Source organism: Ictalurus furcatus, chromosome 17 (assembly GCF_023375685.1).
Source record: "Ictalurus furcatus strain D&B chromosome 17, Billie_1.0, whole genome shotgun sequence".
Classification (NCBI taxonomy): Eukaryota; Metazoa; Chordata; class Actinopteri; order Siluriformes; family Ictaluridae; genus Ictalurus; species Ictalurus furcatus.
In genome coordinates, this window is record NC_071271.1 from 11,730,872 (window position 1) to 11,758,531 (window position 27,660).

At 39.1% G+C, this 27,660-nt stretch overlaps 1 protein-coding gene across 1 annotated transcript; it reads left to right on the top strand.

The window, feature by feature from the left end:
• Positions 1-2,386: 2,386 nt before the first annotated feature.
• lrrc75a (leucine rich repeat containing 75A) lies at positions 2,387-26,558 on the top strand. Its single transcript, XM_053647302.1, has 4 exons — positions 2,387-2,827; positions 7,917-8,045; positions 14,036-14,148; positions 24,573-26,558. The coding sequence occupies exons 1-4, from the start codon at positions 2,573-2,575 to the stop codon at positions 25,426-25,428; spliced, it is 1,353 nt and encodes a 450-aa protein (XP_053503277.1). The 5' UTR covers positions 2,387-2,572; the 3' UTR covers positions 25,429-26,558.
• Positions 26,559-27,660: the final 1,102 nt, after the last annotated feature.

The window sequence follows — 27,660 nt, forward strand, 5'->3', positions numbered from 1 at the left end:
ATAAATTGAAAGAAGCCATATAATTCAGACTTAAGGCATTTAAGAGCAAATAATCTGATATGGATGTCAAAACTGAAAACTTATATTGATATTTTTATCTTTGAATAATAAGGGCCTGCAAAACCATTTATGAAATATCAAAACTGTGTATGAGTTAAATACATGTATTATTGGGCAAGACTTATTAGGGCATTTCCTACTTCATTTTGATAGCATTGTATAGAAAAGACCATATATGAAGTAATTAAATGCATAAACATACAGGAACAGCATTCCTATATAAGAAAGCAAAGGAAATATATCAATTTTTAGCACGTTGGTGTCTCAGAAAACACACATTCTAGTTTAGAGAACATGCCTGAGCAATTTATGGCTAGGGTTTTGCTTAAGATCCCAACTGTGGCTCTCTGTCAGTCCTGTGCTCACAATCTTAAAATCATCAGCTCAAAACCTAGTGACCCAGTTCATGTTATAGACATGAATATTTCCTAGTAATTTTGGAAATGCATATTTTTTCATCTCAGCACTTTTTGGGCTGGTCAGTGTAATCATGTTTTTGTTGTTGCTGGACCCAGGAACAGTCCAACAGATGAACTCAGACATTCCTCACCTCCCATGTCCCATAATGAAAACTCAAAAATAATCCATGGGTATCTAATCTTATCTGCAGTGGGCCAGCCTAGCTGTGGTGCCATACCTCACAGTGAATTTCAGACCAAGATCAACTAATAAACATATCAAATCAGGAGGCATGGTGGCATGGTGAATCAGATATCCTTGACACCTCCTAGCTCCAGGGTCCTGGTTTGATCCTGAGCTTGTGTCTTTGTGGATTTTCTGTGCATGCTCGATTCATATTCATGTGGGTTTCCTCTGGGATTTCTGGTTTCCTTCTAGTTTTAAGTAGGTAGACTGGCTATTATAAAATGCCTCTAGGTGTGAATGAGTGTCAGAATGTGCATGGTGTCCTGCTTTCCATCCAGGGTGTATATTCCTACCTCGTGCCCAGACTTTTCAGACAACAGTTTTTCCTGTTTAGAAAGAGTTCCAAACCACATTTAAGAAAACTAAGACCTCTTTAAAGAAGAGTTATTCGCTAAATATGGCGCTTTAGTCGGCGTTTTATAGGTGCTTTACGAATAAACGCACTTCCTTCAGCGCCAGGTGTCAGTAGAGTGAAATGCATGCAGTGTAGTGGAAATCAGTACGGGTCTTTGCAAAGACATCGGATTTGCATTGTGTAAATGAGAAACAGACGCAGTGGATGAGCTTCTTAGCCGCAGTTACACTGTCTGACACAGTGCAAATGCCCACTTATTATTTTTTTTCTTACATTGTTACTTAAATACGAAATACATTTTTTGGGTTTATTTATTTCAATAGCATACTATAGACTATAAGTCATACCCTTAAATGCAACTAGGTCACATCATTCCAATCTGCATCCGCCTGATATACCAGGTCAATTAGATAAGCAGTCACTCTTTGTAAAGCACTCCGGTTTAAAATGACTGAGTTCAATGTTTGGCGAGTTGCTGGAGGATGATGTGCACACTGCCCGACCCCTCCCAGATGGAGGGGGAATGGGGTGGGAAGCTCTCTGCACCATGATCCACTGGTACAGCCTGCATTCGTCTCAGAGAAAGACACAAACCCAATCCGTAAACACTGAAGCATCGGACAGGACCCACATTATAGAAAAGAAAGCGTTGATGCTACAAACATAACCAGAGATTAAAAACGTCCCGGAAATATAGGCTGAGTGCACGTGATGGAAAGAGCTGGGATGACTTTGGCGAGGAGGAAAACAGACACTACCGACGCGAGCACTTCTCTTCCATTCTGACCTCGCTTTACTGGGCTTCGGGGTGCAGACGGACCTGAAGAAAAAGATACACAAAATATCTGTCCAGCACATGGGATTGCTGTGCAGAGATAACTGCAGAATGGGAGTTTGAGCATTATCGGACTGTTATTTTCCTCTCCCCGTCTGCGGCCATGCTCCAGGCATCTTCATCCGATCTTTTCCCTACCTGAGGGACACGAAAGGAAATAGCCTTCTAGTCCTCTAGCCTATATTTAGATTGGGGGATATGTCTTGTTTGTCGCATTGACCTTAATTGGATGATGGGTTTATTCATTCAAGGTAGTTCCTAAGGTATTTGAGCTAAGGGTGATTTTGGAGGACCTTGCTGCACCTGGACCGGACGTTTCAGGCATGCTGATTTGTTTATTTGTTTGTTTAGTGAGCGGAAGGGAATGAATTGCTGAAGTTTGTGATGCACGCGGGTGATGTGGAAAGCGTTGTTCAGAGCTCGCGCGTATTGCCCGTCTTTGAACTTGATGCACATCTCATGCACAGCTTTAGTTCTCTTTGTCTTGAAAGATTCGTGCGTATAGACTAATCGTCAGCACTCTCCGGGACAGGTGTGATGTAAACAAACCAGTGACGCGGCTGTAAACTTGTGTTATTCGACCAAGCTTCCCTAATTACACGCGTTCACGTTCAGATGCTGTGCGATAGTGCGGGACGCGAGTGAGTGAATCTGAGTGTGAGTGTCCGGGCTCAGTCATGGGAGCGAAGCAGGCGAAGAGCCCGGATGAAGCGGGCACCAGCCCTCAAAGCGCGCGCTGCAGGAGGACACCGACGCGCGAGCGCAGTAATGACGTGCGCGCCTCGCTAGTGCTGCGCGCTGGGGAGAGACTCTCGCGCGCCGGACCTCCGCCTCCATACCAGCGCCGTGTGGGCATGATCCAGGACATGATGCTCATGGCCAAGCAGGGCAAACACGACGAGGCCACAGAGATGCTCAAAACCCTGCGACAGGTACGGGTGTCGAATCGGCACAATTAAGTCTTATCACATTCCATGATCAGAATCGTGCTTTAGGTACACTACGTTACACATTACAAAAACATAACAAATACAAGAGCATAGACAACACAGGTTCACGTTTGCTATGAAAAGAAGTGAATAGGCTATATAACTATATAACTATTACACTGTAGTAAAAAAAAGAATTTTGCACAGATAAATACTGCACATAAAATTTATTGCATCTCAAGCACTGAACACAATACTCTCAGGGACTCAGTCATCATGTCTGTGAGGCAGTTAAGTGTTTATAAGACTGACTGCATGTGGCAACAGAGCAAAGTCAGCAGAAGTGAACACTACAGCTGACAGAATTCAACTGCAGAGGAGCTGGTTACAGGACTAAAGGAAAAAGTTGAAAATATTAGTATATTAGGTAGTAGAGAATATTTATATTGCACATTTGAACTGATATCATTTAAATATCTTTATATATATATATATATATATATATATATATATATATATATATATATATATATATGTGTATATATATATATTTCATCATACTGTGTATAGTCATTTTGACCCATTTTTTAACTTATAAGGGCGGTGGGGCCAAATTTGATGCTTTTAATGATATTTAATCCAATTTTAATTAATGATATTTAAACTAGATATCATGTATCACAACAAATACTGCAAGTAGAACATCAAGCAAATATTCTTTAAATATTCTTTAAATGTCTCAGTGTTTGCTTCCTTATTCTAGGGTTAACTTAGTATATTTCACTTCTATGGAAAATTATAGAGCATATTAAATTACATTACTCAAACGATTTAAATAGACAGCATATTTTAAATGCAATAAAAATAAAACCCATGACCAACAATAATAAATGAATGAGCTTCCAATTTCAAGCAAGACACATCAATCTGCAAGTTTTGAGGTGCTTCAGAGACAGGCAAATGTACAAAAGAGATTGAAAACCATCGCTAGCTTCTACATGCATACCTGTCTGTTTCCTGGGAGCTTAGATCTTGGGATGCTGGGCTGTGATCAGGTTTTTCTCTGAGAGAAGAGGTACATCTACCATTTGTCTATAAAAACATACAGAATGACTATATAATTTGCTTTTAGTGATATTTGGAGCCAGGGTCTGATTATAATACAATAACAGGACACAAATCCCAACCAGATTGGGATAAACGGTACAGAAAATGGATGGATGGATGGATGGAACAGGGCACAACAGACTTTTTACTAAACATCAGAGTAGTTTGATTTGACCACACACACACTTCATTTAGCATTTTACTCCTCAGGCAGCAAAAAATTAGCTCACGAAGTTAGATAGCGCTAAATCTAAAATATGTTTTAAAAATTGAAGACATGTTCACATTCCACAGCAGGCCGTTTGTCACTGTAGTAACTGTCTGTTTCGCTAAACATTTTCCCAGCAAGCCTTACTTACTTTATTTGAAGAATGTCATCTGAGGAATGTTCCTGTAATCAATTCAGAATACAGAATATGTGCATATGTCACTTAAAATACTGAAACATTAGTGATACTGATTCAACACACAATTACTAAGCACCAGTGAGTGTCAAAGCGCGGTTAACCTTTTATCACTTGTAGGAGATTCCCTCTATGAGAAACGTCTCAGCTGGAGCTGGAAGTTTTGATTGTTTTTTTTTAACCGAGTCAGACCTGTCTGTTATTGCCTGAAGTGCTGGATCACCGCCCCAGCAGTTTGAAAATTACAGCTCCAGGGTCTCCGGTTTGATCCTGAGCTCTAGTTACTGCCTCTGTGGAATTCAAGTGGGTTTCCTCTGGGTTTTCAGTTTTCCTCCTACTAACCAAAACATGCAGTTAGGCAAATTGGCTATACTAAATTGCCCCTAGGTGTGAATGTGTGGTTGCTTGGTGACCTGTGATGTACATGGCATTTAGGGTGGATTTTCCTGCTTTTACCAGCATTCCCTGGATAGGCTCAGGATCCTCCATGACCCTGACCAGGTAAAAACCAGCTACTGAAGATGACTGAATGATGATTGAATAATACGGGCACATCAATAAAAAACTGTAGCAACAAATCCCCAGTTTCATTAATTGTCTTCTTTTTGTCCTAAAAGTATGCAAACCTTTGCACTCCACTGTAGTTCATCTACACTTAGCAAATTCTGTAAATGAATAGCAGTTAAGGAATTCCTTCTAATGTAACACATTGCGACACATTATAAATATTTGGCATTTATTTATATTTGAATTGGTGTCACGTTTCACCTTACCCTTAACCAACAAGCATTCTTCAAAGAGAAGTGATATAATACACTGAAACTTGAGCCATACTGTAGCTTTTCCTTTGGATGTCTTTAATCAGCAAGGTCAGAATGAGTAGTTATCCGTATAAGACAACGTGAGAGTAGAGAGCATATCAAGCCCAAGCCCTATATCATGGACATTATAGTGTTGGTAAGCATTAAGTCTCCTCTGTAGAAGTCCCACAGGCTCCATGGGGCTTCTGCTACAAGTCCACCTACAGAACAGATGTGTAGTTACTCCCTGCCAGCACTATGCCCTAGTGGATGCATACTTCACCCCCATAACAGCTGTTTTGATAGATGCCCAGTGTCTGGACTTTCCTGCGCTGCTGATGCAAATAGAATAGCTATGTGATGTATTACTGTGCTTTTACTCTCTAGATCTTGCAGTTTATGATGGAGGGATCAGGAAGCGAGTGTAGGAGTAACAGGATTTCCTGTAGGGAGATTGAGGATGGAAAGAAGGCCCTATTGAGGCTTATAACCATCAGTGAGAGCATTGACGTTGAGTGTTTTTATCTGTGCTTTCTGTCTACCACTAAAGGAAGACGCCAGAGTTTTTCATCTTCTCTCTTAGACTCACGGTGGCTTAGTGATTAACATGTTTGCCTTGCACCTCCAGGATTGGGGGTTTGAATTCTGCATGGAGTTGCCATGTTCTCACCGTGCTTCGGGGGTTTCCTCCAGATACTCTGGTTTCCTCCCCCAGTTTAAGAACATGTATTGTAGGCTGATTATCATTACCAAATTGTCTGTAGTGTGTGAATGTGTATGTGATTATACCCTACGATTGGTTTTCCACAGGGTATCCCCCACCTTGTCCACAGAGTTCCTTGGGATAGGCTCCAGGCTCCCCTGCGAACCTATGTAGGATGAGGGGTATGGAAAATGGATGAGTGCAGTGGACTGGAGTCACATTCAAGGTGTATTCCTGCCTCATGCTGAGTGTTCCTGAAATAGGTCACGGAGCTACCTCTGAGAGAGGCACCGCTGAGCAGGATAAAGTGGTTATTGAAGATGAACGATAGGACAAAACTATCAGCTATGATAAGACTCTCATGGCTGTCTCATCCTAAAACCTTTATTGTCAGATTTTAATGGTCTAATTGTGTTGAATTTGAGTTATTTATTTTATATATTGTGTTATACTGTACAGAATATGTTATATTTACACATTTTAAACATTTATTGACATAATTCAGCCACTGCCCTTGAACTTCCATTATAACTGTTTCGATTGAACAGATTTCTCTTCTTTTCTTATTTGTCTAACTTCTTCATTGTGGTCATCTCACATATGACTGGGATGGCAATAGATAAAAATGATGGATGATAAAGGATCCTAATAATCCTATAGAAAAGGGTGAGCTGTGATCATCAGACCTTCTGTGAAGATCGGGGATCAAGGCCAGGGCCAGACGCTTTTTAAATCTTCCATATGTGTTACTGTAACAGCATGAAGTCATGATTCTCAGTGTGGGATTTCAGTCCGTGTGTCACTTCAGTTGCGCAGTTCAGTGGTATTTCAGTCTGTTAGTCAATATAAATTGAAAGAGCACTTAATGAGAAAGAGAACGAAGGTGAGATGCCTTTGGTTGCTAGGTGCACCCGTTTCCTAAGGAAATGTGATAATGGATGGACCTTTGTTTGAAAAGAAGATGATTAATAATGTAGCTCCATGGATGAGTATTGTGCATTGTTGGTCTGTTTTAATGAGCAAGAAAGATTGTTGGGGGGGGGGGCATCATTAATGAGGAGAAACCCCTTTTAATTTTCCTCACTGGTTCTTTTAGAATATATCTTCTGTGTCCTTGTGAATGTTTTGTGCATTTATATTTCATGTCACTTGATTTTTTTTTTAATGCACATTTTTCCTTTTCATTCTCACACCTTTATTTTTCATGTTCTTGATATGTTAATTCTGCTTTTCTTGAACACTAACCCAAGCCACTGAGTGATGTGGTGAGCTGGTTCTTCTACCTGTGTTGTTGCTGTGTAGGTAACAAAGCCCTGGGGTAAAGTAGATTAAATTCACATTTAGGTTTGTTTATTTGCAGAGCTTTATTATTAATTTGTTTTGTTTTTTTCATATAGTGACAGGGAGCTGTCATGCTTTAATACCCTTGAAATATGTCACAATTATCCAGGGAGAGAGAAATGCTTGTAATCTTTAGCAGAGTGATTCAGATATGGTCAGTGTTTGAGGCACACAACAAAACCGTTGGATGTATTTCACAAAATCATTAGCTGATGTCAATTAGACTTTCAGGTTTCAGCAGGAAATGCAGAAGTGTCTCATTTTCACATTTAAATGGACTTTTACACTGAATAATTCACAATTTTGTCTTCTCAAGTGATGGGTTTGAATAGTCACTTTCTTTTTTTTACAGCAAAAAAAAAGAAATCAAATAAAAATGTATTGTACATGGTCTAATTTATGGAATAATTCTAATTATGGGATTATAATTAATATTAAACCTATTTGCTTCTAGAAATAAATGTTTGATTTAAGTAAAATTATCTGCCAAAAATACAAGACCATTTCAAGCATCAAATTATTTAAAGGTCTAGACATTGGTTAGATATATTCATAAATGTAATCTTATGCACCAGTTTTCTGTAAAGCAAAATGTACATTGTAATAAATGTAAAATGGCAAAATATATCTTTCTGTGAAAAAGTTTTTAAATAAAGTGAAAGCTTGCTGTTAATCTTGGCTTTGTCTTCTGCTGCGGAAGTCATTAAAAGCTCAGTTTTCCATCTTTTTTGCTGTAGGATCTGGGAATGGAGTCAACCTCCCTGGATGACGTCCTTTATCGCTACGCCAGCTTTCGGAACCTGGTGGATCCCATTACACACGACCTCATTATCAGTTTGGCCAGATACATTCATTGCCCCAAGACGGTAGAGTGCTTTGTTCCTTTAGTGATGCACTGAAATAAAAATTCTTGACTGAAAAAGTACACTTAGGACACACTGGGCTGAAACCTGATACTGAAAACCAAAAGAAAAAAAAACAATGCTGAATTTTTATGATTCATTTTCTTTTTGGAGGATGACATAAATTATGCTAATATATTTTCATTATGTTCATCTATGCTTATAAATGAAACAGTAATTACAGAAATATCACAGATAAACATTTATTTTAATAGATTTTTAATAGCATTGTCCAGCACTGCAAAAAAAAAAAAAAAGATTGAATTGAAGTTTTGGTTATCAACCAGTGTTGTCAAGTGTTTAGACTATGCCTGCATTAAGTAGTGCCTGAAAATTGTGGTGGATTGTATGCATGCATAAAATTGTGCAAATAAAACACACAGACCTGAAGAACGTTACTGTATAACATTAGCTTCATATTCATTTTAGAGAGATTTATTCTGTGGTGCAAGTATTTCCGGATGTATGTGTTTTGAGTGCCGTCATGTTTTCTTCATGAGGACTTGCAATGGAAGAGCACTTGCCCTATCATTGGGAGATCACAGTTTTGCATCCCGATAATGTCACAGCCAGTCATGGCCAGGAGCCAGCAGAACAAAATTGGACATGGGTGGGAGGGATGGCATTTTCCCTCTCCTGTCAATCATAGCAACATAGCAATCATAGGCTGTGGCTCAAGTGGTAGAGCGGGTTGTCCACTAATCGTAGGGTTGACGGTTTGATTCCTGGCCTACATGACTCCACATGCCGAAGTGTCCTTGGGCAAGACACTCCCGATGGCAAGCTAGAGCCTTGCATGGCATCTCTGCTTCCACTGGTTTGTGAGTGTGTGTGTGAATGAGTGAATAAGAACCAGTGTAAAGCACTTTGTAGAACCACTAAGGTTAAAAAAGCACTATATAATTGCAGACCATTTACCATTTACCAACATTAGGCATTTGTGGGTGTCTGTGAGCTTGTGTATGTGCAAGAGGGCACTGAGTGTGTTACGCTGCCCTCTGACACAGCACGAGCAGCATTTCGACAAGATGCAGTTGGCTGGGTTCACATGGCCGGCTTCACAAAGCACATTAGCCTAGGGAAGATTAGCCTAGATAGGGAAGCGCTGGCTAGTAGGAGGGAATTGGCATGTGACCAAATTAGGGAAAAAATGTGGAAAACAAAAAAGAAAAAAAATCTGTGGAGAAATATGCTTTTTAATGGATATGGCATTTACAGAGAGTGTCCCAAAAGTCTCCATATATATATAGGGGACTATGTACAGTTTGCCAGCATCACGTCGTTTGTGCCTTCGTCAGTGGATGTTCATGAATGTCCACTTCTCAGTTGGTCTGCAACACTATCCAGTCATTTTGAATTTGTTAATAGGTTTGACAACATTATAGTATGGTATGGTATACAAACACAACACAGGTTTATAAAAAAAAACAACTTTGTTAAATATAGTTGTGCAAAAATTATTGGCACCCCTATAAATTCATATGAGAATAATATATTTGAAGTATATTTCCATTGATATTTTACATTTTTTACTACACCTGGGTGACTAGGAACAGGAAATTGTTCAACCAGGACTTCCTGTTTTACAGGGGTATAAATATGAGGTAACACATATGCCAAATTCCGTTAGTCATTCATAACAATGTGTAAGAACAAGGAATATAGCTGTGGTGTGCAGCAAAAGGTTGTTGAGCTTCACAAGATGGGAAGTGTCTATAAGAAAACAGCAAAAGCATTGAAAAAGCCCATTTCCACCATCAGGGCAATAATTAAGATGTTCCAGTCAACTGGAAAATGTTATGAATCAACCTGGAATTGGATGTGTGTCTATATTGTCTCAACGCACTGTGAAGAGGATGGTTCGAGTGGCCAAAAAATCTCCAAGGATCACAGCTGGAGAATTGCAGAAGTCAGTTTCATCTTGGGGTCAGAAAGTCTCCAAAACTACAAAACTAGGGTTTCAAGAAAAAAGCCTCTAATCTCATTCAAAAACAAACTCAAGTGCTTTCAGTTTGCCAGACACTACTGGAAGTTCATATTTAATCGGGTTCTATGGTCAGATAAAACCAAAATAGAGCTTTTTGGCAATGAACACCAGAGGTGGTTTTGGTGCACACAGAGAGGTAGCCATATGGAAAAGTACCTCATGCCCACGGTTAAATGTGGTGGTGGATCTTTAATGTTTTGGGGCTGTTTTTCTGCCAGAGGAACTGGACATTTTGTTAGGATACATGGCATCATAGACTCTATCAAATATCAACAGATATTAAATGAAAACCTGACAAAGGGAGGCAGCACAAAGTATTGACTAAAAGGGTGCCAATAATTGTTGCACACATATTTAATAGATTTTTTTTTATATAAACCTGTGTATGTTTGCAATTGTTTGATATCCATGAGTGCAGAGTATTTTTATATTTTTTTTTAACAAACGATCAAAAGGTTAAACAATAAAGACAGTTTTTCACAGCCTTCTTTGCTCATATTTACCAAGGGTGCAAATATTAGTGGCGGGAACTGCTGGGAATTTCTGATTGATGCCAAGCTGGGCCTTTGAGCAAGACCCTTAACCCTCAAATGTCAGTTGTATAAATTAAAGAAATGTTAGTCGCTCTGGATAAGGGCGTCTGCCAAATGCCATAAATGTAAATGTAAATGTAAATCAGCTCAATCCATGTACAACTAGATCACTTATGAGGGCTCTGGACAGGTTGCTGGTCCTGCTTGAACACCACAGTAATGAACAATGCAGGAGATAGAAAGCATACTGTACACAAGTGCATCTTTTTAATTCCATCTCTAATTCTCAGTATAAAATGATTTGTAAAGTGCTGTTGATTTTACTCTTAAAAATGGAAACAACAGTCTTTAAAGGTGTAATTACTCTTTCTTCTTAGATTAAATATAATCATATGTAGGTGCATCTATGCAGTCAATTGATCCTTTTCTTGTTCTGTCTGTCTGAAGGATGGAGATGTTTGTTTTTAATGCTCTGCTGGGAAGATGCAGGAAATGAGTGTACTTATGACAAAAAGCTTTGATATTGAATATCAGGACAATCGAAGGCATATCCTTTTTTTTCATATCAAACCACAAATATGATCTTATCTATGTGCACGAACACACACAACAAATATCCCTATTTGTCTGTATGGTCTAGGTTTTAATGATGTGTCTGTCATAGCGAGCCACATGAGATACAGGAAATGACATTTAAGTGAAGTACATATTGACTATTTTCCAATCATACCAGATTTCAGAAGCATTAGTGAATGTTGCTAACAGCAGTAAAGAGGAAAGCTATTTCAGTCGCAAACATATTGACAGGTAGAGGGGGGGATTATGAGCCGGGCAGTGTGATTGACAGCACTAGTGTTCTGCTCATGGATGAGTCACATTGTGAAGATGAGTTTGTTTTCTCTAGCAGACTTCTGCTAATGCTGCTGCACTTAATGGAGCAAATTAAACCCAATAGCACGGAACAAATCGCCAGCTCAGCTCTGGGGCAAAGCCTCTCTAACAGCTGATTTCTAATAAAACAACAGTTCTCCAGCACAAACACGAACAATAACAATATTACTGCAATAGGACTTCTAAGATAAGACTGCTCAAGATCCAAGACTGCAGAAGATCTTCCATAATGTATAGTACAGTATGGAGGCAAGAGGCATTGAGCCAAATGTTGGTTCTGTATTATTAAAATGGAATTTCCTCCTGTTTTAGGGGTGCCTGGGATCAGCATTGAATTTGTCTGTGATGTCACTCCACAGTAGTGGGTTATGGCTCATATGAAAGTAGACACTCAGGGATTTAAGAATTTGTAGTTTTTCATAAGTTTCTCTTTTTGTACCTAGCCTGCTAGGTTTAAATGTTATCATTTTATCATGGTAGTTGCATACAGTGTGATACTCTGCACAAAGAAACCCAGCAGTGTTCTGACTAATCTTATAACAGACTTGTGGTGATAAAATAATTCATTTGTTTATACTGGTTGAAAGTTGATTTCCATTGTGTTGGTGGAATGGAACGCCAGTATACTATATCTAATTGGTGTTCGTAGCTGTTGTAAAATCCTCAATATACGCATACCTGTGACCAAAACAATAATTCAATAATTGAATTCTGTATTAATGCACCAGCTTTTAAAGCAATAAAACAATGACACTTAAGCTATAGTTCTATCCACAGTATGCTTTAATCTTTGCCTGTTATGTTTGCTTCGCAACCAAAGCTTACTGATAACAGACTAAATTATGTGGCATGAGAATTGTTTATTGTGAATATTATTAATACATTTCATTATTTATTGAACACTGGATTTCATCATATTGTTTTTGTCAAAACAAAAAACAATAAGTTTGTGTTACAGTTACTACAGTGTCATGCATAAGACCAATCTTATCCATGATAAAATCACTGTAAAACACACCCTTCATTCTAACACATTAGTTTACTCTGAGATTAAAGTGCACAGTGTCAGATTTAAGATGATGCTATGTACATCCATGTCGAGTGAACCATTCAGAAATGATATCCTTTTAATTTGTAGTACTTATTGTAATGGAATAAACCTAGTAAGTTACCTTGCATCTGGTGATGTTATACAGTTACTGTTATATTAATTGTAATGGATACGACAGTTTCAATGAAGAATGTTAATTCAGTCAACTACTTTTTTTCTCTTCAAAATGTTTCTGAGCTGGCATTTGATGTGTGAATATTTCCCACTAGTTTCAACCCAATTTCACCTCAGGCACAACATTGACCCTCCAGTACTATTACAGGGGAAAATCCTATGTACCGTAGCTTTAATAAACATTTATTAATATAGAATTTAGATTTTTAATAGGGCGCACAGTGGCTTAGTGGTTAGCACGTTCGCCTCACACCTCCAGGGTCGGGGTTCAATTCCCACCGTGGCCCTGTGTGTGCGGAGGGAATTGCATGCTGTGGGGGTTTCCTCCGGGTGCTCCGGTTTCCTCCCCCAGTCCAAAGACATGCATGGTAGGCTGATTAGCGTGTATGAATGGGTGTGTGAATGTGTATGTGATTGTGCCCTGCGATGGATTGGCACTCTGTCCAGGGTGTACCCCGCCTCATGCCCGATGCTCCCTGGGATAGGCTCCAGGTTTCCCTGTGACCCTGAAAAAGGATTAAGTGGTATATAAGATGGATGGATGGATGATTTTTAATAGTGAAAAAAAGAAAGTTTCCTATAGCACCTTTGCTATTGTTTATTGGTTTGCCATCTCGACATTGACAGCTCGAAAGGTTATTTAGTTGAAATTTAGTGTTGCTTTCAGATGATAGAACATTCTACTATCCCAGTATCCCTTAAGCAGTCCATACAGGATTTAGCAGTGTTTTTGTGATTGTTGCAAATATTTTTTCAAAATTTGTGTTGCAGTTGTAAGAAATTGCAATTACACAAAATTGTCTTTCACAGTGATGTTTGTTGGTAAATGAGACTTTTTAGCTGTATTCATGTTCAATGCACATGAATCAAAGAGGGCTTTGGCTATATGTGCATTGTGATGACATCATTTGACATTTCTTGGCCTAAATCTGCGGAAAATCTGCTGTGATTTAGAAACATTGTAAGCTCCTCCGATTATTGCGGTATTTGCTTGATTTTGCATTAATTTCTGCGATCACAAAATCGCTAAATCCTGGAGAGACTGCTTAAGGAAGCTTTTTTGTAAGAGACTATGCTGTACTGATGAGTAAGAAATATAGAGAGCTGCAAAGAAACTCATAAAACACATAACACACAGATGGAGCCACCATTGCTTGTGTGAGATAAACTAATGGCAAAAACAGAATTAAGAAATCTTTATTTTTTGCCAGAGAAATTAGATTTTCCCACCATCACTGTAGTTCACATGAAGCTATTCTGTCTATTACATGACTTACTCTTTCTGTTTCTCTGCTTCCTACATTCTTTGCCTGTTCAGGAGGGCGATTCTCTGGGGGCGATGGAGAAGGTGTGCCGTCAGCTGACCTACCACTTGAGTCCACACTCGCAGTGGAGACGCCAGGGCCTGCTGAAGAGGAAACCTCAGGCGTGGTAAGCACACAGAGCACATGGGCTGAGGAACCAGGAGGTGAGGGGTTGACCTGTGGAAGCGGGAATTGTACAGTATCTGACACATCATTTAGCTTACTGGCACAACCGGCTTCTGTTTTTACTCTGCTCCTGGGCCATTTCTCTCTCTCTCTCTCTCTCTCTCTCTCTCTCTCTCTCTCCCCCTCTCTCTTTGTATGATGTATTCTGTCTCTCCATTAGGTTTCCAGTCAACATATCCTCCTCTACCAACAGCATTTGGTCAAGGCCTGCTGCTCTCTTTTTATTGCATTTCAATTTTAATTCAAGCACAGATGATTGAAAGGATTGGCCTATCTCCAAATCCACCCATTAGAGCCAAATGCAAGTCCTTATTCATTAGCTGAATTGTGAAAATAAAACATTCTCTGCTTCCTCATAACAGGCAGCTGAAGTCATCACTGTGCCAGCTGTTTCTTTAACCACTGATTTGTCAGCACTGTGAGAGTAAACAAATTAAAAACGACAGCAATAAATTAAATCTCAACTGAAACTGGTCTTCAGGCCCCAAATTACTGCACATATCAGAATTCATTCAATTTGTTGGTTTTAAAACGAGTTTACAGGTTCATGAGTGTTTGCCCTTTGGTCAGGAAATAACGATTTCGAATCCCAGTGATGCTGAGGATAGCTATCCTCTCTCCTTCGTCTATCAGAGCCTTTAGGTCCTGATAAGTTTCATGAGCATCACTACATCGAATAACGTAGTGATCCACAACAGCTCTCAAGTGAACTCTCTCAGCTGGGTTATCATGTTATGATAAGGGAAGAACTAGCTGTATTAATATAAATGATTTGTTAATCACTGAGAATGTACTTTGTATGCATTATACAGTTTACATTTAAGTAGAGTAATAAGTTGCTAGTGTAGTAGTAGTAGATTCAAAGTATTCTTTATAGTAAATTAAAAAAGAAAAAACAAGTTGGAAGTGTACTTTAGTCCAAAACAAGTTTCGAAGTAGCACATGGACAGTATATAAAATAGTAAAAGTTAGTTTCAGTATATAATGCTACTTAACGAACTTACTATATTTTTTGCAAGCGTCCTGAAAAAGATCAGGAGTATTTACTCACTTTTTGTGGGGTTGAAAAGACACAAATGTCAGGTTGATGTTTAAAGATATAAAAAAGGATGAAAGGAGGTGTGCAGCATTCTTCATGCTATTGTACCTTCACTCAGGTCGGCACTGCTCTCAGGTTCCTGCTTTTCCCCAGCTGCTCACGACTGAGTCTGAGTGTGTGTATATGGGAAATTCTGCTTGCTGTTTATAGCCTGTGTTTGTTGGGGACTCTGGGGAGTCACTGCAGCTCTGACCTCTGTGCTGAATTCATTTGAGCATTGACCTGCTGCTCTGTCTCTCTGGACTGAGGAATGAAGAGATAAAAGCCTCAAAGCTACCTGGACCTCTCAGTTTCATTAATGTCTCCTGTCATCTCCATTCGGCTAAAATCCTAGAGCACGTGTTCATGCTGAACCTATTAGGAACATGCTATTTTCACCCTTTTTCAAATGTGTTTGCATTTAATCTTTGTTATGCGCCTTGATGTGGGCACAGTGGCTGGGATTTTTGTCATTTCTGGTCATAATCTCTTACAGTTGCACGGGTGACTGTGTGATGAGGTCTCAGAGCTACAGTGCTGTGAAAAAGCATCTGCCCCTATCCTGATTTCTTCTGTTTGTTTGTACATCTCATACTAAATTGTTAAGATAAAACAAATGCAACCTGATTAAACCCAAAATACAGTTTTTAAATGATAATATTATTTATTGAAATAAAAAAGTTATCCAATTCCAGCTGGGCCTGTGTGAAAATTTATTTTTCCCCGTAGTTACTAATCCCCCAAATAGAACTTTTTCAACAGCATGAAATTGGTTAAAAGGTCTTAGCCAGTAACACACTATGACAAAATTGAATGAAAATCCACAAATGATGAGGAAGAAGGTGATTGAAATACATCAGTCTGGGAAGGGTTACAAAGCTATTTCAAAGTCTCTGGGACTCCTAAAGACCACAGTGAGAGCCATTATCTCCAAATGGAAAAACTCAGCACAGTAGTGAACCTTCCCAGAAGTGGCCGACCATCCAAAATTCCCCCAAGAGCACCGCAATGACACATCCAGGAAGTCACAAAAGACCCAAGTGTCACGAGTTCCCCTTTAAGCAGCGTGCTGTGGAGCATGCGAGCGCGCGTGCACGAGCACGTGCGCGAGCACCTGCTTTTTCCTTGTTGACAATCGTGACATTTCGACACGTGCATTTGTTTATGTTTCTGTTATGTCTCCTCCCCGTTCTGTCATTGGTTGTTGTTTCATGTGTGTCTGAATCACCCTCAGCCGTCAGCCATTACAATGCTGATTATGTCCGCATATATACCGTGCGCCTCCCAGCACACAACGCGGAATATTGAGTTAGATAGTAGATTAGATTAGAATAGATTGTATTGTAGTTCATAGTCATAGTCCTTGTCATAGTTTAGATCCTTGTTAGAGTTAATCATTAGATTTAGTTCACGCTGGGTTATCTGCTCCCAGTTCCCTGTCATAGTTCATGTTTCTCGTTTGGTTTATCGACCCTGTATCCCGTGACCACGACCTTGATTCCTGCTTTGCCTAGTGTATGACTGATTGCCGATCGCCTGACCTTTTGCCTGTTTTTGGATTACGTTTTGGATCACGTTTTGGATTTGTCTGCCTGTCTCTCTCTTAAATAAAAGTGTTATCCTGTGCTTGCATCCGTCTGAACTTCCTCACGTCACGATACGTGACACCAAGGACAACATCAAAGGAACTACAAGCCTCTCTTGCATCAATAAAGGTCACTGTTCATGACTCCACTATCAGAAAGACACTGGGCAAAAATGGCATCCGTTTAAGTGAAAACCACTGCTAACTCAGAAGAACATTAACGCTTACCTGAATTTTGCCAAAAAACACCTTGATGATCCTCAAACCTTTTGGGAGAATGTTCTGTGGACTGATGAGTCGAAAGTGGAACTGTTTGAAAGACAGGGTTCCCGTTACATCTGGTGTAAACCAAACACGGAATTCCACAAAAAGAACATCAGGCGTGCGGTCAAGCATGGTGGTGGAAGTGTGATGGTGTGGGGATGCTTTACTGATTCAGGGCCTGGGCAACTTTCAATAATTGAGCAAAAATGAATTCTGCTTTCTACCAGAAAATCCTAAAGGAGAATGTCCAGTCTTCAGTCCGTAAGTTGAAACTCAAGTGCAACTGGATTATACAGCAAGACAATGATCCAAAGCATAGGAGTAAGTCCTAGTCCTAGAAGCAAACGAAAAACTTATCTCCAGCTATCTCCAGCTATGTGGCACAACCAGATTTTAAGTTTAAGGGGGTAATTAGTTTTTCACATTGGTGATAGGTGTTAGATAATTTTTTTTCCTTAAAAAAAAAAAAGAAATAAAAACTGTATTGTGTGTTTACTCAGGTTGCCTTTGTTTTATGTTGTATTTTGCTTGAAGATCTAAAACTATTTTGTATGAAATATTCACAAAACAGAAGCAAATACTTTTTCACAGCACTGTGCATGTTTTATTTAATGGGTTTATTTATATGTTTTTGGATCTTTATCCAATTTTTAACCCAATTCCCACCCACTCTCAGCTATCTGTCACCTATCACATAATAGCTACCATCCAAGGAGGGTAACAAGGAGGGTGAAGATTTGAATTCACGATCAAAGAGTTTCCACAATCAAAAAATAAGAGTCTTGCATGACTAAGTAAAGTTAGCAGCATGAGATGAGAAAGAGAACTTCAACCAGGTTGCATAGCTGACACGATTTGAGAGATCTCCAGGGATATCAAAAGTCTTGGTGAGTCTTTGTCAAGAGCAGTTTGGGTTTCTGAGGAATAATAAATTAGGTTAGTGTTATCAATGCATTTGGCAGGATAGCTTCCATATCTGGCAAAACTTCTTTAACTCTTACAAACACCAGATACTTTTTATATTACAATAAAAGTTCTGATTAGTTATTAAACTTGCTCCAACAGCTATGACTCACTCACTCACTGTCCCTTCTGCCAGTATTTAATTAAAAGGGGACATTAGCATGAGCTAATGATCCACTCCAAGGCAGGGCTGCTCTTCCTACCACTTCATGGAAACATGACTCTTGCCTCCTACCAGGGTTAAGAACATGATGCAGAGATAAACCCATTTTCAATGTCTCATGAGGGATAATGAGAGACATTAAGCTGTGTTATGAGAGCTGTGAAGGCTACACTGCGCATGGGTAATGATTCCTAACATCTGTTTTGATTTTATCTGTCTGCACTCGTAGAAGAGTTAATAATGTTCACTGATCATAGTTATTGTCCATGTCCTTTTATTTCTGTAATTTTATAAGCAGTTTTTACATAATATGAAAATTCTGTATGTTGAGTGAACTGAAATGTCAGGGCAGAAGAAAACTATAGAAGTTTGATCGTTCTGATTTTCTTTAGTGTTAAATACATGATTATAATAAAATAAACGTGAACTGTATATTTTGCGGTTCCAAAGTGATTTATCCATTGTATAGTAACAGACTAAGTACTGGCACAACTGAAGGAAAATTGCAGCAGCTTATGTGTGCAGGCAGTGCAGAGTGTTTTGGATGGACTGAATTGTGTGAGGCATGGCAGCTGTCTGGTCTGTCTGCACTGCTGTCTGTAGTTCATAATAACTCCAAACAACCAGCATTGTGCTGTCAACGGATGATGAGGAGTTATTTTAGTGTCTGCAGACAAGACATTTGGTTTTTTCTGGGTGAAATTTTCCAGTTTAGTCCTGCTTGAGAATAGTCATTTTTGATAAACTCATTCGTCATAACCTGCTCCTGTGTATCATGCACATTACTGCTATAATCTAGGTCTATAGAGGTTCAAGGAGGTGCATCTGGCTCTTTTCCTTTGGAAAGGATCACATCATTTCTCAGGCATGTCTTTTTTTCTTCTCCTCTCATCCAACATTCCCTCATTCTCTCCACCTCAGTACGTGTCTTCTTTTTTCATTCTTTCATCAAACCCAATGCTCCTTCTTCTATGTTTCTATCCATGCCCATCTTTCCCATACGCTTAGCTCCATAAATTTTTTAAAGGCCATGATCTACTTTGATCTAATCCTTTTTTTATATATATAATATCTGTCTCTGTCTTCTATTTCTCCTCCTCTGCTCCTCATTTCAGTCATTGTACTCCATGTAGGAGCAGCACTGGGGTCAGAGTATGATATGCAAATGAACTTGATGCATTAGTATTCATTCCTGGCCTCCTGTGTGTTGCTTTCTCACTCTTTCTCTCCCACGCTGATTCTGGCAGCACTGTCCATCCATTTCAAACCAAGACATAATCAGACTTTCTGTTTGTTGTTTATGCCCTTTTGCTGCTAGTGTATTTAACATAATCATTGCTTCAGTGCATTAGCAGTGGACAATCTGCATATTACAATCCGAAGTGCCTCAACACACACACACACATACAAATAAATAAATAAAGCAATTTCATAATTAATGTAGGCGCTAAGCAGTCTAAACAGAATTACACAACCTATTTTGCACTGCAATTGTTCTTATACAAAAGTGCTATTAAGCTCTTGAATCTGATTGGTCAGAAGTAGTTGATTACTTTTTCTATAACAGCAGCACTGACAATAGTGGTGGCTATAAGGTAAATCAAAGGTTTATATTATTCTAATTTGTAGAATAGCTACTGTACCACAAATTGCTGAAAAAGTTCATGCTGGCTATGATAGAAAGGTGTCAAAACACCCAATGCAAATTGCAGTGGTATAAGAGGAATAGAACATTTCAGATGTGCTGTTTAAGTAAAATTCTCAATGTTAGGTTACAGTAGTAGTAACAGTAACTCTGCTTTGTACCTGGCCACATCACACCATTAATTATTTTGTTTTGTTTCTCACATAAGTTACATAAGATTCTTTTTCCCAACCATGTCTATAATTAAGCCCTATAATTAAGATTACAGAGTGAGACTGGCATAGTGGGAGGCCTTCTGAAATATAGTGAGGGCAACAGGTAATATTGGTGTCCAGGGTTTGATCCTGAGCTGGATTTACTGAACGTCATATGTTTTTCCCATGCCTGTGTAGGCATCCTCCGGGTGCTCTGATTTCTTCCAGTCTCCCACACACATGCTGGTATGAATGTATGTGTGATGCCCATTGATGGACTGGCATCTAGGGCATATTCCTGCCTTGCACATATTGTTCCCGGGACAGGCCCTGTATCAGCCGTGATGCTGACCAGAATAAAGGATTTGAAGTCCATAAAGAGTCACTAAATTGTTCTGCAGGCTAGATCTATAAAATATCATTGTGTCTCCTGCACCCACTTACCTACCTGCTGCCACTACCAACATCTCTTTTTTTCAATGGCACGCAGGCAAGCAGGGCTGTTTACTCAAGACCCATCCTCACACCTTTATTGTTTAGCAGATTGTGAAAGAGGAGTGTTGTCTCAACCCAGGCTTTCATGCTGTGCACATAATGGGAAACACTGCTATCACCACCTGTGCATTTTCCTCACACAGGAAGGAGGAAGCGTTCACTGTGTAGGTCTCCAGGCCTGCTGCCTGGGGGATAATCACGTTTAAGAGACATGAAATACACTGCAAGTGAAGGCCAGTGCTGGATAGATAGTAGCAGAATAAGCAGCTGATTAAGCGAGTCCTTTTTGTCTTCCTGACCTTGAGTATCAGGTCTCTGATACGCACACAGCAGGTATTGTCTTGCATTTTATTTTAAGAATCGTTTAGTCATACCTGACTTTGTGCTTTACTAAGCCTACAGTAAAACCCCGGCTTTATGATACTGACCTTTCTTTATATGTTTTCATATAACAAAGAAAATATATGACAGTACTGTATATTACTGTCTAATATATTGGATTGTATAATTTGTTGACCATATATTGTAAATATAGTTTACAATATACAGATAATTGCCACTTTTCATATATAGAAGGCTGTATGAATTGACAGTGACAGTTCATGTATGTCACATATGTTGTGTTTATATGGATAGATGTACTGAGTGTAAATGATGATGTATAAAAGATTTATATATATTATAGGCTATTATCTTTATATCTATATTTGAGGACAGTTGATGAGATGCACATGGCACAGTATCAGTTTCAGTGTAGCACTGCTGGTACTGAAATTCACTTTAGCTCGCAATACAACAGTAGTATCCAGAATAAATGCTATACCTCACTCCACAAACAATATTTTGAAAAAGGATTAAAGAGTTTAAATTTGTTTGGGTTAGCATTTGGTCTGTTTAAGCTGACCGTAGTAAGCTACAGTATGTGGATGCATGCAATATATAAAGTTCTGTAGTCTTTAATTTCTTTCACAAAACGCTTTGAAATAAAAAATACAGCAACATAGAATTAGCTGTCAGTAGCAAATATATATATATAAATATATCCATCCATCCATCTTCTATACCGCTTATCCTTCCTTCAGGGTCACGGGAAACCTGGAGCCTATCCCAGGGAGCATCGGGCATGAGGTGGGGTACACCCTGGACAGGGTGCCAATCCATCGCAGGGCACAATCACATACACACTCACACACCCATTCATACACTACGGACACTCTGGACATGCCAATCAACCTACCATGCATGTCTTTGGACTGGGTGAGGAAACCGGAGTACCCGGAGGAAATGGGAGAACATGCAAACTCCAAACACACACACACACACACACACACATATATATATATAGTTTGTTTGTTTGTTTGTTTGTTTGTTTGTTTATTCCCTTAACTGCTTAGTAATAAAGAAACTTAGGGGTGTAGGGAAACTAATTTTCTTCCATCATTACTACAGTTATAATTTTCTAAACTAATTAGTTTTTAACTAAAGTTGTTCACCATATAGCTAGAGAAGTATGAGTTTGATATATTCTGTAGCTAAAATGTAGGCATATTACAATGTACTTAATAATATATTTAAATTACATTAGGCAAAATGTACATACTGATAGACATATATTTGTAAACAAATAGACATATATTTGTAAACATGCTGCAAAGTAATTTCCAATATATCACAATATAGAGTATTTCTGTTCTGTAAGGTGATGACGTAATGTGATAAAGACTAAACTAGCAGCTCACCTGTAATCTTATGAGTGTCAGGTTTCATGAGTGACATTTACTTGTCAGCACTTTTATAAGTCTTTGCAGTAGAGACTTGGGAAAAAGGAGGGTGGATGGGTTTTTTGTAGGGGTTTTATAGAAAAGAAACAAAGGTCAGCTTGACATCAGCGAGACAGAAATTTGCTTCCAGTTTTAGCTATTTCGCTGGTTCAGTGACAGAGCTAGATGATTTGTAGGGATGAATTTTCAGAGGGATGGAAAACTTTTATTACATCATCCTTGTTGAACCATGAGACTGATTATGGCTCTTCTTCAGCCTCTTATGGTGAGCAGTATACTTTATATGTAAAGTGCTCATTTACTGTTGAGTTTTTCTTGCTGAAAATTAACTACTGAGCTGGTTGTGATTAATCCAGGCTGAATCATCTTTTGAAAATGTCAAATGAAATGTTAAACCGCTGACGTATTGAGTCCCTATTTGTTAGTGGTTACAATGTTGAATTATATTTATAGTTCTTTACAGACAAAATGTAAGCATTTATTACAGCATATTAACTTTACAAATTCATTCAATACTTTAAGTTTACTCAAAAAACCGAAACCTCTTTTTTACAACAGCGTAGATTCAGAATCCAGCAGCATTTTTTAGAGCTTGAGTCATAATTAAAATCAGCTCTTCTCCACCCTTCATGACTACAGCGACTGTTTATTGTGTTCACTGGTGCCAAAAGGATTATTAAATTTAATTCTGGTTTTCCTTTGTATGGTAATTAAAGGTGCAAGAGTTGTCTCTCTCCTCTTTGTCTTACTATGTCTGAGCTTGTTTACTGGAATGTCAGTGCTCTTAGTTTTGTTTATTTTTAGCTCTCAAACTGTGCAGCAAGTGCCGTGCTTCATTTGCTGGCTTCGTTTTAACACTTTGTCTGCAGATAAACATCTGCGGGACTTGCTGTTGGTATCCAGAGGCTTAATATAGCTCTTTAGTCAATTCGTGTATCCACAGAGCTCTTTTGTTTTATCAGAAGAAACACACAGCAGAAATTAATATAGTAACATTCTGCTGTAGTTTGGTTAAAATTAGTTTGGTTAAATCGTCTTTATCCACTCCCCCATGATATTTTATTCCTGGAGAAAAATATATTCTTTTCTAGTCTACACAACTCCATTAGCACCATTAATAAAAAAAATATACAAACTAAAAAATAATAAGTTAATGGGGATCATAACCATATGGGGATGCTGTATAGTTTAATTTGAACACTGCATTTTTATAACTGCTTTATCCTGGTCACCGTCATATTTTTGGATCCTATCCCTGAAACAATAGGCACAAGGCAGATGGACTAGCATCTCCCTGGACAAGATCCCAGTTCATCTTGGGATAACACTTTCTGCCCAGAGTCAAGTAGTAATCTTCTGTCAGATGCAAGCAAAATAATATTTAGATGAAGATGAAGATGAAAATATTCATGATGCCATCTATTCTTCACAATAACCCCTGCACCATAACCACAAAAGTCGTTAAGGTTCCGTATATCAGGTCCCCTTTTTCATCAAACATGCTGATGGTGTTCAAAGCCATAAAATTGAAATGGTTCCAGTTATAGTTCCAATGATGCTTGGTGAGGTTCAGCCAGTGTTTTTTTATGTGACGCTCCAAAAAATGGCTTTTTTTCATACAACCTTTCCAAACAGCTTATTATTGTTGAGGTGGCACCTAGATGATTTTTGAACCTGACAACCTCAAGAAAAAACAACATCTGAGCAATTCTCATTTTTAGGATTTTCTTTGTCTCATTCACTGATCTCCATACTGTGGGACTATTTATTTCAACATTTTATTATGGTCTTGATTGCACTTAAATGTATTTTAACTGCCTATGTATATTAATAAGCAAGCTTGTGCAGGTCAACAACTTTGAAAAGGTAATACAATCATTTTTGGTCCAGTAATTCTGGTGTTTGGCCTGATTGTACCAGCTAGACAGTGTTCACGTCTAATGTCAGCATAGCACTGTTGTGCTTGGGGCATCACAGTTAAATCAGCTAATGGAAGGTTTGGTACTTAACTGAAAGGATGATTCAGATATGCCAAAAAAAAAGAGCTCCAGGTCTGGACATGACATGCATAAATACCTTATAGTAGCATTATATTTACTATATCTGTTTCAAGAATGTTAAAATGACATCCAAGTCTCTTTTTTGTTTAAATATGTATGTCTAGTGTTTGACTCTTGACTCTCTGTCCTCTTCTCAGCCTGAAAGCCATCCTTTCTAATCCACCAGCCAATGGAACGTTAGACCTCTCCGGCTTTCCTCTGGCAGTGAAGGATATGGAGCGACTGTGCTCACATCTACAGCGGCATGCATCTCGTGTTTCCAACCTTGAGCTGGGATTCACAGAGCTCACAGACGAAGCTTTTCTTCTGCTCCTGCCCACGCTGGCCTCACTGCCTCGGCTTGAGACACTGATACTCAACGGCAACAGGCTGACACGAGCCGTGCTGAAGGAGCTGACGGACACACTGAAGGAACCCGATCGCTTTCCCAGCATCACATGGATAGACCTTGGAAACAACGTGGATATCTTCTCGCTGCCACAGTCATTCCTGTTGAGCCTGCGTAAGCGCTCCCCCAAGCAGGGCAACCTGCCTACCATCCTGGAATTCGGAGAGAGCCAGGCAAGTGAGCCAGATGCCCGTCCAGATGAGGATGACACAGACAACACTGATGATACAAACAAGACGCTGAGCCTGGGCGAGCTCAGGTCCGAGGTAGACTGTGAGATGGATGGGGAGATGGAGATTGAAGAGATGATGGAGGAGCTGCTTGAATTTGATAGGGAGGTTAGAGGTCCAGATGATGAGGACAGTGTGTGGACCATGGAGGAGCTAAGGGCTGCAAGAAGGCCATATGAAAGACAAAATAGTATGAAAAAACCAATTAAGGCTGAAGGTGAGGAGGACACACATAGCCGGAGCTCACAGCTGTCATGTTCTAGTCAGTCCCAGGACTCTTCTACAGCTTTCGGGGATGTGAGAGAGGACACTGGTGTGGATCAGGTGCCTTGTGTGGCGTCTATGGCTCAGGTGGTAGAGAGGGTTGTCCACTAATCGTAGGGTTGGTGCTTCAATTTATTTCTCCACATGCCAAAGTGTCCTTGGGCAGGAAACTGAACCCCAAGTTACATTGGTGTGTGAGGGTGTGTGTGTGTGAATGGGTGAATTATAAGTGTAAAGCGCTTTGTAGAACCGCTAAGGTTAAAAAGTGCTATATAAGTGCAGACCATTTGTTCTTTGGGCAACCAGACCTGAGCTCAATTTAGAAATAGTAGCCTTTCAACCGCATTATACTGTTTACAGGTCACACTAGTAAAAGATTGGATATTGACTCAATTAAAAGAAACGGACTGTGTGGTTATATTTTGTGTATATCATGCATAAAATTAAAACCTATACCATTTATGAGGTATAAGAATCATATAGAGGTAAGATAAAGGTAAGATACCCTTTGCAGTTTATATGCTTCTCTTTCAGGTAATACCACTTGTTTATATGGTCCTAACAACAAACTTTTACCTATGTGCCTGTTTGACCCTGTTAAAGAGGAGTGTGTGCAGATGTGTGATGGTCTGACTGAAACTGGGTGCGCATGCTTTTCCAGTGCACACAGGGATTGAGATATGGAGATAAATTAACCAGCCCGACTTTATTAGTCTAGCTTGGACATATCCTTCTCTGTCTATGCATCTGCTTCTACATCCCAAGCAAGAAAACCTGTTTGCAGTGTCAGAACAGCCTGTACTTCTGAAGAAAAGCAAGAGGAAACCAAATATTTCAAGGATGCCCTCAGTTCAACTATAGAAAATCGTTGTGCTTTATGATGGACTTGCACCAAAGACTGAACAAAATAACATAAAAATAAACATAAATGTCCCGATTATAGTATATTGAAAAGAATCAAACAGTACAGTATATTGAAAAGAATCAAAGCTTTGCTTTTCCTTTTATACAGACATTCTAACCTGCTACATAATTGCGATTTATAATTACCCAACCATTGTATTATAGATTATTTGTTTGAAATATTAATTTACCAGTTATGACACATTTAAATCTTATATTTATTCACAGAGTATTTCTTCACCAGCGCATACTCATGTACCAGTTAGTCCAATCATCAGTATATTCAGGTCTTACTCTGTTATTCTGCTCTTGTACAGAGTTTCTGTAATAAATATCTTATTTTGTAAGGACCATATTCATGTTGAAGACTGGTTGATGTAAACTATTCTTATTATCATAGTGAGGCACTTAGGAATTCATCATGTTAACAGATACCCGGATAACACGTCTTCAGAATTTAATTTGTCGGAAGCCTCAAGCCAGGAGAAATATTAGAAATATAATCTTTATATTCAGACCTATCAAAGTAACCTAAGGGCCTGTGGTCTAGCAGGCTTATTAACATATTAAAGAAAAAATTCACCCTGAACAATTTGCATATTAAGCTTTCTTTTGCATGCTATTTCAATAGTGTTCAAGATTTATTTTGTATTGAAATTCTGAATTCCTAAATTACTCACAATGCCATTCGACTGATTGCTGAATAGGGGTGAGTTAGAGTTTGCTTAATTTCTACCTTAAAAGACTGATGCAGCAGCACTTTAGCCTTTAATCTGTCCACCTCTCACCTCCTCAACACTCTAAAGCTTAAAATTTCATCAATGCAATCATATGTGACATCTTGTAGATTGCCAAAGTGTATGTGTGTGTGTGTGTGTGTGAGAGAGAGAGAGGGAGAGAGAGACATTGAATCTTACTAAAAACTGCTCAGTGAAAAAAGAAGGTCTTGCTTTTTTGTTTTTAAGACCGATATCCCTTTTGAGATCATTGAAATTTTTTTCCCTATTAAACGTCATTGTCCATCCACCCATCTTCTATACCGCTTATCCTTTTCAGGGTCAGGGGGAACCTGGAGCCTATCCCAGGGAGCATCGGGCACAAGGGTGCCAATCCATCACAGGGCACACACACTTTAGACTACAGACACTTTAGACATGCCAATCAACCTACCATGCATGTCTTTGGACTGGGGGAGGAAACCCCCGCAGCACAGGGAGAACATGCAAACTCCGCACAAACAGAGCTGCAGGAATCGAACCCCTGACCCTGGCGGTGTGTGAGGTGTGAGGCGAACATGCTAACCACTAAGCCACCATGTGCCCTAAACGTCATTGTAACCGTGCTATTGTTCCCATGTTCCCTAACTTTTCAGAAGGATAAGAAAAATACAGCACCAACCAACAAATTAGCACTTTAATCATTAAGCATATTGCAAATATT